Raw genomic sequence first — 16,773 nt, forward strand, 5'->3', positions numbered from 1 at the left:
TGGACTATTATAATGCACTACATAGAGCCAGTGTGGCATAGTGGTTTGTGTGTTGGACTGTGACTCTGTTGTCAAGAAAATCCCTAGATACATTTGCCTTAGGGTTGTCATAAGTTGGAAACAGCATGAAGGCACAACAACCCTACAATATTACTGTGCTACCTTCTCTTTAAGAATTAATGTACATGGGGTTGTCTGTAAAAGAAGAAGAGAAAGTAGGACTTGCATGAATCAATGAATGAAAGAGTTTTGAAGACTGCAAATTATGAGACCTTCCTTTGGGTCTTTAGAGAAATGGAAAAGGAGGTCCCTTGGTGGAAAAAAATACTTTGAATTTTGTATTGTTTATGTTTATTCCTTGAAACATTTCAAACCCACTCTCTCAACAGCTCTCAGGGCAGAACACAGCCATTGAAATCATCTTAAAAGAAAGCAATTTTTCCTCCCAAAAGCAACTGGAAAATTTTAAGCACAATTTTAAAAAGAGTTGAACCATTATAATCATCCTGGTTTAGAGAATATAGCCTGTGAGATAGGCTGCTTTAAGATGAGATTTTGAGGTAGCCTTTGTCATACACGTAAAAGAACGGGAGGACAGTCTCTCCAGAGAATGGAAGGAAATCTGGGATTACGTAGATCTTGGTTCCTGTATCAGCATCATAAAAAGTCACCTGGTTTGCAGCACAGTTCAGAGACACTCGGATACGCTTGGTCTTTCCACTCAGGGACAGAACAGAGTTAGAAGGGTGAGGGGCAGCAATATAGGGCTCTCTCCACCTGCCCACAATCCAGATCCCTTCTTGAGATCCAATGTTAACAGGGCCTTTTCTTCTCACGGACTTCCTGACCACGCCAACAGCCCATGATTCCTTGCTTCCCACAAAAACATCCCAGAAATGCCTGCCTGATGCGAATTCCTCACGTCCCAATACAAAAGGTCGGTTGTCGAATCTTTTAGGATTGTCAGGCACATTTTTATATTTGTCTTCATACTTCACACTTTTACGATCCTTAGACAGGACGAGCCAGGGACATGCTGTGTCTGGATCCAAAGTGACATTTGCTGTTGGAGACAGAGAGAGATGAAGACAAGCAAAGAGAGGCAGTATAGCAATAGCAGCTTCATTTATATACCACTTCATACTGTCTCTAATAGCGTCTAAGCGGTTTACAACTGTAAGCAAATTGCCCCCAACAAGCTGGGTACTTATTTTAGTGACCTCCTCAGAAGGATGCAAGCCTAAGTCGAGCCTGAGCCCCTGGCTGGTATTGAACTCGCAACCTTATAGTTTGTGAGTGAGTGGCTGCAGTACAGGCATTTAACCATTGCGCCACCATGTTAATGTTAACCAACCACAGAACTCACACATCCTCTAATATCAATTTAGTTCCACTCACAATAAAACATCCTTCTTATAATTGTGAGAAATATTCTGTGGGTGTTTATGCACCTTCAAGTTGCCTCTCAACCTGTGGGTGAACCCTATGAATTTCAAAGGGTTTTCTTAGGTAAGAAATACTCTGACGAGATGTGGTTTTGCAAGTTCCTTCCTCTGAAATGTAGCCCACAGCACTTGGTATTTGTTTGTGATGTGTGTGTATCACATCCAAATTTTAACTAGGGCTGACCCTGCTTAGCTTTTAGTATGGAGTCAGAATCTCACACAAAGAGACCAAGAATATCATGGAGTAAAATAAGTATTTTCTGCCTGGGAATGTTCAAAACCTACTCATGTGGATTGTGTCTAGAAAACAGTAAGTTACTGGCCTTTTCTCAGAAAGCAAAGTTGATTTTATATTACAGTTAATATTTTGAGAGAACAAGGATGTTAATACCTCAGACACCTCTGAATAAGTTTGCCACAGCAAAAAATGGAAAGGTCTTCTGTCACTTTAATGACTGTACAGAGAAGAAAATTTCAGCAGGTGTTATTTGTTACCTGGTTGTGCGACAAGTAAAAGCTGCTGAAATTCTCTTTCCTACACTACCATTAAAAAGACAGGAGCCTTTCCTATTTTTTCACGCTTGCAACCCTACCTCAAAACATATTTGAGTGAAGAAGGAATACGAAAACAATTCAGCATATGAACCAAAGGACAAGCATTATCCCCAAAGCAGAAACTGCCTTCAGTTATGACTGTTTTATACTCAGAATTATTTATTATTTATTAAGGTATAATTTGGCTCTGACGGTTGACAATCATCAGAAGAAATAATTTTACTTCTGTTCTTTCTGTTGCTGCTTCAGACTGAATGGGAACTCTGTCCCTCTCCCTTTAGAACTTGGAGCAGCTTTTAGAGGAATGAATAAAATCAAGAGTGGATTTCCAGCACCCACTGGGTCAGATCCATTGGCTGCCCCAGTTCTGTGGGTGGTTTTTGTTCATTTTTTCTTGTAAGGGCTCTTCTAGATTAGGAAAATATGTCAAGATGTTGCTGGAAATTAAGGTATTTGTTGTCAGTGATGTAGCCTTGAGTCAACTGACTTGAACAGACTCAGATTGTTGCAATGACTCGACTTGGACTTGACTCGGCAATAAATGACACACTGCCTTAACTTGACTTGCGACTTGTATAGTTTTAGCAACCAACTTACTGGCATCATTCACTTTGAGCAGCAGGCAAGACCTGCCCCCAGAGTGCAGGTCGCATTTCTCAGAGGAGAAGAGCAAATGCATTATACAAGAGGCTTGGGATGTAAGGATCTTTTTAAAGCTTTTGAAAATTTTTAGAAAGCACCTTCAATCTGCAACAGGGAGCGGCTGCTCAGCAGACCTCAATTCCCACCTCAAGCCCACTGAGAAATGCACATGCTGTTCCCCTCTGATAAATGTGTCCCCACCTCCTTTTTTCTGTTAAAGTATCTTTCAAGGACTTGAGATAACTTGAGACTTGAAGGTAGAGACTTGAGACTTGAATACATCACTATTTGTTGCAGAGTTTTGGTGCTACAGTGCACCAGTTAAATGGCATATTTCCACTATTACACTAAAACGGGCAAGATTTTTAAAAAAAATTCAGAGAGGAGAAAATGTGCCCTTCAATCCATAGGAACCTCTCAGCATACCGCACCAATACATATATATGTGTGTGTGTGTGTGTGTGTGTGTGTGTGTGTATGGACGAATCCTAGTGCCTATCCATTAAATCACAGCCAATAGCCTCCCAAAAAATGGAATGAGTGTCCATGGTGACGCCAAAATTGTTTGAAGTCAGTGAAATATAACCAGACAAGTGTCAGCAATCTCCCTGTGACTTTGGTCAACCATTGGAATTTTACCTTTCTGAAGCTGTAGCGCAGGCATCAGAGCACCTGGGAAAACAAACCAGCGTAAGACTAATCATCTTATTTAAAAAAATATCAGTTCACAATGTAGCACATATTTCACATAAAGGATTAAGTAGAAACTGAAAGAAATTCTGCTTTTTTATACAGGAAGAATGCTGAAAGCCAGGTGAGGAATGGCCTACGACATGATGATTCTTCCTCAGTAAAGTTTTCTTTTATATGTAATAATCCCAGTTTAGATTAAGATGTGCAACCATTTTCCCGGCACTGATGTCAAGTAAAAGGAGCAGCACCGTTAGGCATTGCTTGGCTCCCCCAGGCCTTCCCAAAGTTCAGCTGCTGCCATTCTCTCAAGCAACATACTCCCAAGTGTCAATTCCATTCAATTTGAGCAATTTCATTCTGAATGTGCCTCATAAAAGTGTCACAGGGGTTGTTCTCACTTAAGATTTGAAACGATTTAAGATAAAACGGTTTTAATAAAATCGATTCAAAATAACACTGTTCTTATCCCGCTATCCGAATCGCTTTGTTCATCGTTCCCATCTGGTTATTTAAATCGAAGTTTTTACCTGCAAGCGTTCCTACTTGGCATGAAATCGGTGCTTAAATAAAGCGATTCTTCTCCTCCATACCTTATTTGGAGCTGTCAATCAATAGTACGTCAGAATGACGTAACGTTAATCCGGAATATTTGGAAGCGATTTATCTTTTGGCATCGTTTCCATTTCATTGACTGTTTGTGAATTTAGCGAATTTAGGAAAGCGAATTTAGGAAACCCAAGCTCTTTCCAGAGGAACTATGGGATAGGTTTTGCATGACAGCATCCCCTCTTCATGTCTCCCAAGACAGCCAGGGAGAATCCCTTCAGAGAGCACAGAGATCAATGGGGGAGGCTTCTGGCAAAAAGCGAAGCTCTTTCCAGAGGAACTATGGGATAGGTTTTGCATGACAGCATCCCCTCTTCATGTCTCCCAAAAGACAGCCAGGGAGAATCCCTTCAGAGAGCACAGAGATCAATGAAGGAGGCTGCTGGAAAAGCAGGGAGGGAGCACTCTTCCCAAAGATTCTCTTTCCAGGGTTGGAGGAGAAGGCAGATTCCATTTGAGAAAGGGAGGGAGAAAGGCTCTATCCCCCCCCTTGATTAGAGCCCTTCCCTGCCTGGGCGAGATCAGATGTCTCCTCGCGAGGAGCCATCCCTTCCCTGCCTCTCCTCCATTAGAAATGGGCTCTCCCCACACAGAGGGGAGGTTGCAATCCACCGGGGGAAGCCTTGAGCAGCCGGGACTTCAGGTGTTTAAAGCGCTGAAGAGATTAAGCGCCTGTAAACCATTAAAATAAAAAATAAAAATAATCCTTATCTCTTATTGAAAGACCACAGCGGACAAAGGGGTGAGGGAAGCAAAAATGGCGACAGCCAGACGGATGGGGACAGAAAGGGCAACTCCCCCAAGGACAGCCCCATCGCACTCTGCTCCTCCCATTCATCTAACGCAATTTCAAAGGCTGTCGTTCCTATTTAAATGCTCCAGTTCCTAAATCGAATCAATGGAAAAACGTAGGTCGGACCCTAGTGTTTTTTTAACACGCGTTAAATGAGGAAGACTCGATTCAAAATTTTATTCCGCTCTACAATTCGATTTGTAGTGGGGACGATTGCGGGTTGCTCTAGAACCGTTCTAGGTTTAAATCGGATCCTAATAGGAACGCCACTCCTTGGATTCGATTCAGAACGCAGGGTTTCACCTAGTGAGAACAACCCCACAGAAGACATCTTACAGTTCACCTCTCTGGTCAGAAATTACTTGGCCTCTGAGCTTTGCCTGATCACTACAAGGGGATACAATCAGTACAGAAAAAGGAGGCACTGAAGAGTGATCCTACTAATGGCTCTACCAGTATTGTGATTCCGTAGTGATGCAAAGGGACCATTCACACCACACACAGTGGTATCGTTCCAACTTTGACTGTCAGGGCTCCATCCTGTGGAATCTTGAAATTTATAGTGTGGTGAGGCAGTACAGCAGCTAGGCTTAGGCTTCTGAATGCCTCTCTCTACACTGCCAATCCCAGACATACATTGGATCTTGCCATGACAGTTAAAGGGGAATGCAGCACTATAACTGTGCAGGGCCATGGAGAAAAAAGTTCCACAGCTTCTGTCACAAGCTATGATGGGAAGAGAATAAAAAACAGAGCTTCCCATGTTGCCTTTGACCAGCATAACTCCTATCAGATGTACTTATTTACCTCTGCATTGCTTCATGACAGCAACTAGAATGGGGTTTGTTTCACAAAACTCCCAGATCTTCCATTTCAGTTCTGGAGGGTAAGCCACTGGCCTCTCAAATGTTATCTTCTCCTTAGTCCTAGTGGAGAAAAAAACATATAAACGTCTAAATACCAGAAAAGATTCTGGAGCAGATAATTAAGCAGAGTGTCTTTGAACATTTAGAAGGGAATGCCATAATCAGAAAAAGTCAACACGGGTTTCAGAGAACCAAGTCATGCCAGAATCATCTGATCTCTTTTTTTGATAAAATTACCAGCTTGGTAGAGGAAGGGAACACTGTAGATACAGCATATCTTGATTCCAGTGAGGCCTTTGACAAGGTCCTTTCAAAGAAGCTAGTAAAATGTGGGCTACACATGGCAACTGTTACATGAATTTGTAATTGGTTTACTGACTAAAACCAAAAGGTGCTCAGCAATGGCTCCTTTTCATCCTGGAGAGAAGTGACCCGTGGGGTCCCACAGGGCTCTGTCCTGGGGCCAGTGCTATTCAACATCTTTATCAATGACTTGGATGACAGTATTGGGGGCATACTTAGCAAATTTGCAGATTACATTAAATGAGGAGAGGTAACTAATACCCTAGGACAGGTTCAGGATTCAAAATGACATTAATAGATTAGAAAGCTGGGCCAGAACTAACAAAATTATGTTCAACATGGATAAATGTGCTACACATGGGCAGCAAAAATGAAATGCACAGATCTAGGATGAATGATGCAAAGGCTTAATGGCAGGACATGTGAAAGAGATCTAGGAGGCTTGGTGGACCACAGGCTGAACATAAGTCAGCAGTGTGATGCAGAAGCTATAAAATCAAATGCAATCCTAGGCTGCATCAATAGGAGAATAGTGTCTAGTTCGAAGAAAGCAATAGTGCCACTTTATTCTGCTTTGGTCAAATCTCAACCTGAATACCATGTCCATTTCTGGGCACCACAACTGAAGAAGGATGTTGACAAGCTGGAGTGTGTCCAGAAGAGAACAACCAAAATGGTGAAATGTCTAGAAACCATGCCCTATAAGGAACAGCTTAGGGAGCAGCAACCTAGCAGCTTCTTTTTACTATAAGGCCAGCAACCTAGCAACCTTCTGTTTGCTATAAGGCCAACATGAGTGAAAGGTAGAAGCATGCCTGGGCTGCTGTCGCTACTATATTCACACATGAGAGGCGGAGGAGGAGGCCACAGTGGCGAGCTGGATGCAGCTGAGGTAGATGGTTGTTTTGTCCCAAGAGCAAAACTATGGACTTTGGGTGTAGTACGGCCTCTGGCTCTCGGGATCACAGCCAGAACAAAAGACTTGTCCACAAATTTCTTAAGTTTTTAAAAGCTTTACTGGTTATAACACAAAAAACATGAAACTGATCTCCTTTTTCTCAATAGTCCTTCCTAAATACCTTGCTCTCTTCTTGGTGGATTCTATCTTTCTTCTTCTGAGGACTATCTTTCTTCTTTTGTGGACTTATCTTTTTGTCAAAGGAAAATACTCTCTCCAGGTCTGACTTGGCTGATATCTTACTACACACTGAGACTAGCTAGAGGGAGACAGTATAAGACCCTGGGATTTTCCACAATCCTTGTCTTTCTTAAAGCTATAGATCTGTATTTCCCCTTTTAAACTAATACATAGAAAACCTAATATAATCTTAACTAAATGTATGTCTCAAGAGCATCAAAGATGCTCTGGAGGCATGACAATGGTGTTGGCTGGCTGCTACAGAAACAGTAGAAACAGCCATTGAAGGGCACTAGGGTTGTCATGCAAGAGAAAAAGAGGCAGCAGCCCCCCCAAATTTGTAGGCCTTAGTACATTCCATTATCCAGTGCATGCTTGCCATATGATCCCTAGTATTTTTTTCCTTTCATGAACCCTGCTTGGATATATGACAATTCTAGTTCCATATATAGTAAGAATCTTGTAGAATTTTAAGCATCACCTTGCTTGCATGAGAAATTAATGCAATGGTTCCATGATTACTGCAGTTCCTGGTGTCTCCTTTCTTGGGGATTGCAATATATATTGAGCATTTCCAGTCTGTGGACCACTGTTTTATTTTCCAAATTTGTTGTCATATTTTAGATAAAACTAGAGTAGATTCTGTCTCTGTAGCTTGAAGTAGTCTACTGGTGTGCTATCAGCTCCTGCTGATTTATTCCTCTTAAATGCTCTGAGTGAAGCACTGATTTCATTTTTAAAAATTTGAGATAGTCCTTATTTAAATGAATCTGTCATCAATTCGTCCCTTGTATATAGTTCTTTTGTATATTGTTTCCATCATTTTTTATTTTTTTTTCTTGGTTATGTAATATGTTTCCCTGCTGCTCATAGAGCACCCTCACTCTTGGCTTAAATTTCCCTTTGATTTCTTGGATCTTGCTGAAGAGATTTCTTGTTCTTCCTTTTTTGTTGTTAGGTTCTATTTCATTACATTTATTATTATACAGTCATCCCTCCACTTCTGCGGGGTTAGGGGCCAAGGACCCTCGCGAAAGTGGCCAAACTGTGAATATGTTAGCCCTCCCCAACATGCATGATAAAGAGTCGTCCACCAAGAGCACCACCCATAACTCTCTTTGTAACCTTGAAACATATAGCCTCCCCCACATTTCGAAAGTACCTCCACTTTCAATCTGATGTTAGCAGCTACAGCTGTAAAGGATCTACATTCTCTCTTCCTCCCCCAACCAGACAAAAGCAACACCATATCTTCTTCACTTTGACAAACTTTGCACTCTCCTCATTTTCAAAATCTTTCCACTCTAAATCCGATGTTTGTAGCCATCACCACAAAGGGAAAGTATGCTGTTGCTTTTGTCTGGCCAGGACAGAGAGGGAGGAGGAGGAGGGCAAAGAATCCTCCCAGAAGTAGCTGCGAACACTGGAATCAAAAGAAAGGTCTTTGGAAATGAGGAGGATGCACAGTTTGGCAAAGCAGGGGAATGTATGGTGTTGGTTTTGGTGGGCTAGGAGGTAGGGGGAGGAAGAGAGAAAGGCTGAAGAGGTTGACCTTTTACTCCTCAGCTACAAAGTCGCAAATAGTCAAAACCACAAATCTGAAACCCGCAAATGTGTAGAGCCAACTATAGTAGTTTTCTTTAACCCTGCATGCATGTCATTGTACATTTGCATTCAGGGTTCTGGTCCTATTTATGTCACCATTCCTTTTTGTTTGTAGGCACATACAATTCTCTCTCTTCTCTCTCTCTCTTATGGTATTTAATGTCTTCTGAAGTAATTTAAATCTAACAAAGAAATTTGTTTGATTATGATGTTCTGATCTGCCATTTACAGGCACCAAGTCCCTGAATGCAATACAGAATGCTGTGGTCTTGATGTTATATGGACAGAGTTACGACACATAATTAGCATGCTACAAAGGAACATGTAGAAAATGGCAGCCCACAAAATGGATGAAAGAAATGATTTAAAAAAAAAAATCAAGAACACAGCAAAATGGCCTGTTCCTGTTCTCCAACTTAACTACTGCCACTACCACCGCAAAAGAAACTCTTTAAGGATGTGCTAAATCTCTTAAAAACGATCTATCTCTTGCTGTCCCAGGAGTTTTGAGCCCCTTCAGCTGCAGTGGATAACACATCAAGGAGAATCCTATAGGTTTCTGAAATTGGGGTAACTCTCTGTTACAAGTGTGTGTATTTTTTCAGTTGTTGCTACTTGCAGTATGGCACTCTGAACAAGAGTGTCATATATTTAAAAGTCAATATTTTTATCTGATGCATGTTGAAGACCTCCATTCTCTCCTCAGGAGGACCAGAGGATCATGGTCCCCACCTGTAATATCAGGCCTCTTCCCAGAATTATAGATCACTAATGGAAATGACTGTGGTCCACTTACCTCTGCAAAAGGCTTTGCACATCCTAGAGGGGAGAAGATAAAAAGAAGAGGGAGATCATAGCTTACATGCCTCATTTTGTGGTGAGTCAGGAGGTAGTCTATGCCCCCCAAAAGCATCTTGATAACACCAAACACCAGAACAGGGCAAAAGCAAAGAACAAATATGACATACCATATATACTCAACTATAAGTCAACCTCATGTATAAGTCGAGAGCAAATTTGGGGGCCAAAATAATGGATTTTGTAAGACCTGTGGATAAGTCAAGGGTAAAATGTAGTGCATATAGCAAAGGATCTAAAGGATGATGCAAAGGAAAACAATGTCAAAGAACTTACAAAATTCCAGCAGACATAACTCTTTGTGATTACTCTGAAGACTGGGTGGATGAGACAATAGAAGGGGTCAGTGTATATTATACTGTTGGTTTTCACCAGGAGATACTTCCTTCTTTTAAATAAGAGTTAAGATACAGTACTTACATTGACCCATGGATAAGTCGACTCAGGATTTTTTTTTCAATTTTTGACCTAATTTTTTAGACTTATACATGAGCATATGCGGTACATAGTTTGGAAACAGTGCTTGCTCTGGGTTTGTATGACTGTCATGGCCTATAATTGCTCAACTGCAGCCACTGTGTGTTTTTGTACAAAATTCTATATAAAGTTGGGTTGATTGCTTGTTTGAGGAGAAACCCTGGGCTTCCAAGCCAGAGTCCACCTAACACTGTATCCTAATAAACATCCCTTACACCATGCACACACTAGGAATGGAATCCTCTCCAGCTACTTAAGGGATTGCAGCTGAAGCAAGAGGGAACAGGGGGTCCTGAGGGCAGTGGCAGAGGACATCATACTCCCTAGCTCAGGGATAGGCAACCTTTTTGAGCCGGGGGCCGGGTTGCTGTCCCTCAGACAACTGGGGGGCCGAAGCCAAAAAATAAATAATTAAATAATTTTTAAAAAAATTAAATAAATAAATAAACTGGGGCAAATGTAGGACAACATTTTCAAATGGTGGACACTTTTTTAAAAAAAGTAGAGGACACGCAAAAAATTTGCTGATTTTTTAAAAAATGTTAATATAAATGCATGTTTCTGAGGCGTCTATAGACAATTGCCCCCCTTGCCCCTGCGCGCGAGAGGCCAAAGGCCCCGGTGACAATCGGCAGCAGGACCGGGCTGGGGCTGGTCCCAAGGCCTCGCCAGGCCGCAGGTTGTCTACCCCTGCCCTAGCTCCATAACGGCTTTGCTGGCACAAAACTTTAGTATCCAACTTGTATGACTTGGCCAGCAGCTATGTTTGTTTCAGCCAGTCTTACCTGTAGGAGTTCAGCTGGTGGCTGCTGACATTTCTCCTTCATCTCCTGGATGAGATTTTTCAGAGAGGAGAGTTCCAGGGAAAATATGGCCAAGTGTTCATCTCTTTTCTTTGAAATCCCCTCCTTTAACTCTTCCATTTGGGCCCGCAGATGTTTCTCCTGTTTGTCTAGAAACTGGTGTACTTGTCTGATTTCGCTTAAGGTTTTTTCCATCTCAGCTTCTGACTGCTTCTGCAGTAATCAGATGGAAAGGGAAAAAAGTCTCATGTTAGGACAGGGCTGACAGTATGAAAACCTAGAGAGGGCTCCTGTCACATAAATGGTTGTGCAGAAGGAATTCCAACATATGGGGCATGTCAAACAACCATGTAACAAGCAATATCTTCTGAAATTCCTTCTTGAAGTTGTTTCTGAGTTATGGTGACCCTATCATGGGGGTTTATTGGTGAGATTTCTTCAGAGGTGGGTTTGCCTTTTCCCTTTTCCTTTCTCCCATGATGAGAAACTGTGACTTGTCCAAGGTCACTCAGTAGGTTTCCATGGCTGAGCAGGGATTTGAACCCTGTTTTCCAGCACTCAGACTACTACACCACCATGGCTCTCAACAAAGACACATGGAAAAAAAGAGACATCTGCATACTCAAGAGTATTTCTTTTATCTTTTAAAATCACATTTGGCAAGCAGCCCCACTCTAAACAAGCAACACTAGGAACGTAGAATCAGTTGTAAAACATGAAATAGCAGTGGCAGACACAGAAATGTTATTCGTCTGTTACATGTAAGCCTCCCCCTCCTTATGCTTGGAGGTAACAAGGTGCAACAATGCTGGTTTACTACTTGTGACCCCATCCACATACATAACATAATAATAAATACAATTAATAATAATAATAATAATAATAATAATAACAAAAACATGATAAAGACATAAAACATAGATAAAATATATAAATATATGATTTTAATATATATGCAGTATAAAAATATTTACTAAAGGCTGACAGCCATAGTCCTAAAAAAAATCAGTTATTCTGAAGCATTTTTAACAATCAGAAGGATTATTGTTAATACAAAGCAATACAGCAAGATGGAACTAGTTTAAAATGAACAGCCTAATGAAAACTCATCAGCTTCTTTCAAATCTTCCTTGCTGGAAGGATAAAGCAGGCTGCTGTTGTTCCTATTGTGTGTCTTCAAGTAGTTTCCAACTTTCAGCAACCCTAAGGTGAACTTATTGAGGGTGTTTCTTGACAAGACATGTTTAGCGTGGATTTGCCACTGCTTTTCTCCGAGGCTAAGACAAGTGTGATTTGTCATGCAATGGGCTTCCATGAACAAGCAAGGAGTCAAACCCTGGTTTCCAGATTTGTGGGCCAATACTCAAACCACTGCACCACACAGCCACTAAAGACACAGGAGCCCTCTCCAGTTTTCTCCCTGGAAAACCTATCTTTTATATTCATTTTATATTATGCTTTCAACATATTGGTTCAAGTCTTTGTTCTTTTTTATACTTACAAGCAGATCTTGGCCTTCTTTTTCTGTCTCTGCTTTATATGCCAGAATCTTTTCTGTCTTCTTCCGCAGAACATCCTGCCAAATACCCATCAAATCCTGAAGAAGAGAAAAAGATTCAGGTTTGTTTGGAAGATGGCAATGGAGGCAGGAAGAAGGAGTTAAAAAAGTATTTGCTCTATGCCATCCATTTTTGTACAGTGCAAGAGTGTGTGTCTTTATCCCTTTGGAGCCAGAGAATAGGTTACCCTAAAACAATATAGATTCCCTAGATTAACCTTAGTCAGCACCAGGGTTTAATATGTAATATGGGATGGCTGACCCCACATCAGCAATACACGTCAAAACCTACTTCTGTCTACATTAGAATAGACCAACTTCTCTTTTCCTGTCAGGAAATTCAAGGTTTTCCTGCTAAATATGCTAAACACATTTTAGAAGTAGTTTTTTGTGAGTTTTTCGGGCTATGTGGGCATGTTCTCATGTTCAGATTTCTCTGAAGATGCCAGCCACAGATGTTGGTGAAATGTCAGGAATAAACTCTTCTAGAACATGGCCACATAGCCTGAAAACCCCACAAAAAACTATGGATGCTGGCCATGAAAGCCTTTGACTTCACATAAGTGTTTCAAGGTAGCTACAATTCAGCATGAACAGCAGGGAGAGGGACAAGTTGCATACTTGTAACTAGTACTTTCAGTGGTCATCTCACACTAGATTATCCTGCACCTGCACAGAAAAAAAAAGCAGGAGGTGGGAGTGCTGGTGCAAACAATAAATACTTTACTGAAACAATTCACGTCAGCAACAAGCACCAAAACATAAGTATAAAACAAGCTTAAATAAAATACAACTCCCATAGAATGACATTTGGTATTTTAAGCCAAAATATTTTGACATAGCAAACCAGGAAGCCAGTTTCAGAAGAAATGCCCTTCAAGAGAAAACCTCCAGTAATATGGTACAGAAGTAGATGTAAATAGAAAATACAAACATTACAATGCAGAGGTAAAACATACAGTAAATAAGTCTGGTAAGAAATTAATGTAATACAGCCTTCCCAAAATAACATAAGCTCAAGACCTCAAATCCACCCTAAATTGTGAAGAAAAAAAATCATAGGCTGGGACCAGGTAGCTGCATGGCAAATGTCCTTGATCAGTACATGAGCCATAAAAGCATGGGATGTAGCAATCACCTGAGTGGAATGTGCTTGAATCCAAGCAGGAGGGTCCTTTCAAGCCAACTTAGGCCTTTAAACAGTGATCAGCCTATTTCAAAGGAAACTTCTTTGGTGACAGTGGCCTTCCCTGCACTTCATGCAAGTAACTATTATTTTTGGCTTAGCCTTAAAAGCTTTTAATAGGAGTGAATCTTCAGAGAATTCCCCAGGAAGCATCCACATGAACCCTTGCTATCTGCAAGGGGATCCATTCTGGGGATAGCAAAAAATGTGGGACCTTAAATCATGTTCTTTTTAATGGGCATGTGCTCCTGTTTGTGTTGCTACATGCGCCTAAAAAGCCAGGGCTTGCCATCTGCGGAAGCTCAAACCATTTCCATTCCTTTATAAAACTGCACAACATTTTTGTACCTTGTAGTCTTGAGCAGCCTCTGCCAGGGGGACCACTACATGATCTCTGTGCTCCTTGGATCTGTCACACACCACACAGATGGAGGCTTCATCATCCTTACAGAAAAGTTTCAGGGGCTCCTGGTGTTTCCCACAGACTCTCTCCTTGCCTTCTGTCTTCATAGACCCCTGAAGGCTGAGTTTCCTGGTGATTTCTACAAGGTTGGCTAGCTGCCGATTTGGCCTGAGGTTCCTTTGCAGAACTTTTTCCCTGCATTGAGGGCAGGAGGTCTCCATAGCGCCCGACTCCTTCCACCACTGGGTCAGGCACGCTTGGCAGAAATTGTGCCCACATTCTAAGGACACAGGGTCCTTGAAATACTCCAGGCAAACAGAACAAATGGCTTCTTCGCAGAGATTCTCGACATGATCCTTAGTAGCAAAAGCAGCACCCATGTCTGTCTTAAAAGAACACAGAGACATAGCCGTGTTAGTCTGGAATAGCAGTATGTAGTGGCTTCATTAAGTTTGATGTCACCCGATGCAATAAGTCATGGTATAGACCTTTCCCCATTGACCTCTTCCCATACCACACCAAACACAATATTTAGGAATGTTTTTTGTTGTTCATAATCTTTCACACAGTTAGTCTCAAAAGTGTTGCAAGATCGTTGTGGCGTCAGGGTTCACCTTCCACTCTGCTCTGCAGCCACCTTGCGACCAGAAACCAGCAGGCTATCATAGCTAAAAAGTTGAACAATAAATACGGGAAACTCATTTTTTATATTACAACAGGTGCAAGGTTGTTAGTTGCGGCTAAATGGAAGAAAAAAGAAACCCTGGAAATCCAATGTATGATTTTATGGAGTCAGATAAGTTAACCCAATTGTTAAGAAAAAAACCTCATTGGCTAATTTTAGAAAAGACTGGGAGCCAATGATAAATTATTTGAAGCTCGATTGGGGTCCAATTTTTGTGACAAGATTAAATTAAAGTTTAGAAAGAACAGAAGGGGGACAATTTTAAAAATAGTCTATAAATAATAAGAATAGAATTTAGATGATAAGTTATGATAAACATTGGACAATTGTAGATTATAGATTTAAAAATATAGAATGTAGAATTTAGTAAAAATAACTGAAGAGCATTAGAATTCACATATAAACGATGGTTATATGTTATAGAATATAGACAGAATATAACTTTGGTGTTGGAATATTACGTATTATTGAGAATGATACCTTTCCAATATATGGTGATAAAGGCTGGATTAACGGTACGGTACCAATGTAGAGAAAGGAAGTGGTTTTGTTTTTCTGGTTTGTTCATTTTGTTTTGTTTGTTTGTTTTTATTAATAAGATCTATTTTGAAATTTAAAAAGAAAGAAACCAGCAGGCTAAGTTACGTAAATATTCCTTATGCCGTCTCCTTGAATAAGTGAGAAGGAAAAATCCCCTCCTTTTACCTTCACCTGGAAACAGCCCCTTTAACAAAGTTTCCTCTCTGAATTTCCAAATATGAAATTACGTTCTCTGTGTGTTTTAACGAAAGCTGTGAGCAACTGTGGTGAGTGCAATCCTGATGTGCAATCCTTAATGGCATCACCAGGGGATGTTCCTAGTCCTCAGGTTTGGGCCCATAAACCTGAGGATTTAATGGGTGAGCCTGAGATGGCAACCCTATTCTGCACAGGCTTCAGACTGTCAATTACCAAAAGGACCCAAGCCTTGGAGACATCTCACTCACAGGGCTGTCCTGAGTCAACTCAAAGGCATCTAACAACAAATTACATAATGCCAGACAGACATTCCTCTTCATTCCAGAAACAAGAAGCAGCTGCCCCTTCAAGTATAGAAAGTTAAGAAGGGCCATGTTGGATCAGGGTGCCCCAGATGTCCTCCTTTCTTCCCAAAAGATCCTCCATTTTGAGCAGGACTAAGCAGCAGGGTGCCCCAGATGTCCTCCTTTCTCAAACATGTCCTCCATTTTGAGCAGGACTAAGCAGCAGGGTGCCCTAGATGTCCTCCTTTCTCAAACATGTCCTCCATTTTGAGCACGATTAAGCAGCAGGGTGCCCCAGATGTCCTCCTTTCTCAAACATGTCCTCCATTTTGAGCAGGACTAAGCAGCAGGGTGCCCCAGATGTCCTCCTTTCTCAAACATGTCCTCCATTTTGAGCAGGACTAAGCAGCAGGGTGCCCCAGATGTCCTCCCTTCCCCCTCAAAAAGTCCTCCATTTTGAGCAGGACTAAGCAGCAGGTTGCCCTAGATGTCCTCCTTTCCCCTCAAAAAGTCCTCCATTTTGAGCATGACTAAGCAGCAGGATGCCCCAGATGCCCTTCTGTCCCAAAAAGCTCCTCCATTTTGAGCAGGACTAAGCAGCAGGGTGCCCCAGATGTCCTCCCTTCCCCCCCAAAAGTCCTCCATTTTGAGCATGACTAAGCTGCAGGGTGCCCCAGATGCTCTTCTTTCCCAAAGGTCCTCCATTTTGAGCAGGAGTAAGCAACAGGGATTTACACTGATATGAGTGGGGTTTTTTCAAGCTTTGCTTTGGCCATGTCCTCCATTTTTTTAGAAGGTCATACATTTTGTGGTTAGGACATCTGGTCAGCCTGGTCAAGGGGTGCTGGGCCAAGACTTACCTAAGGTTGCTTGTCTGCAGGGCTGAATAGGGTCGAAAGCGATCCTGAAATGGCAGGGAATTCAAAAGGCTGGAGGAGGATGGAGGGATGGAGAAACTGGAAAAAGGGAGGGGAAAGGGAGGAGAAAGAGATGAGGAAGGAGAGGGAGGGAGTGAAGACAGGGCCACCAGACGTTCTCCTTTCCCTGGACATGTCCTTCCTTTCAACTTTTTGGGTGCCCCAGAGATCCTCTTTTTCCAGGACACGTCCTCCATTTCAGCCTTCCCTCCAGGAGA

General features: G+C 41.7%; 1 protein-coding gene across 1 annotated transcript; it reads right to left on the reverse strand.

The window, feature by feature from the left end:
• Window positions 1-349: 349 nt before the first annotated feature.
• LOC149320879 (E3 ubiquitin-protein ligase TRIM7-like) lies at window positions 350-16,577 on the reverse strand. The gene is made up of 8 exons (XM_089505439.1): window positions 16,499-16,577; window positions 13,877-14,317; window positions 12,286-12,381; window positions 10,767-10,997; window positions 9,443-9,465; window positions 5,542-5,660; window positions 3,282-3,314; window positions 350-1,063 (listed from the first exon to the last, which is right to left on the reverse strand). Exons 2-8 carry the CDS (start codon window positions 14,309-14,311, stop codon window positions 543-545), a joined length of 1,458 nt encoding a protein of 485 aa, XP_089361565.1. The 5' UTR covers window positions 14,312-14,317; window positions 16,499-16,577; the 3' UTR covers window positions 350-542.
• Window positions 16,578-16,773: the final 196 nt, after the last annotated feature.

Source organism: Sceloporus occidentalis, unplaced genomic scaffold (genome assembly GCF_023333645.1).
Source record: "Sceloporus occidentalis isolate IW3139 unplaced genomic scaffold, rSceOcc1.0.p SCAF_1, whole genome shotgun sequence".
Classification (NCBI taxonomy): Eukaryota; Metazoa; Chordata; class Lepidosauria; order Squamata; family Phrynosomatidae; genus Sceloporus; species Sceloporus occidentalis.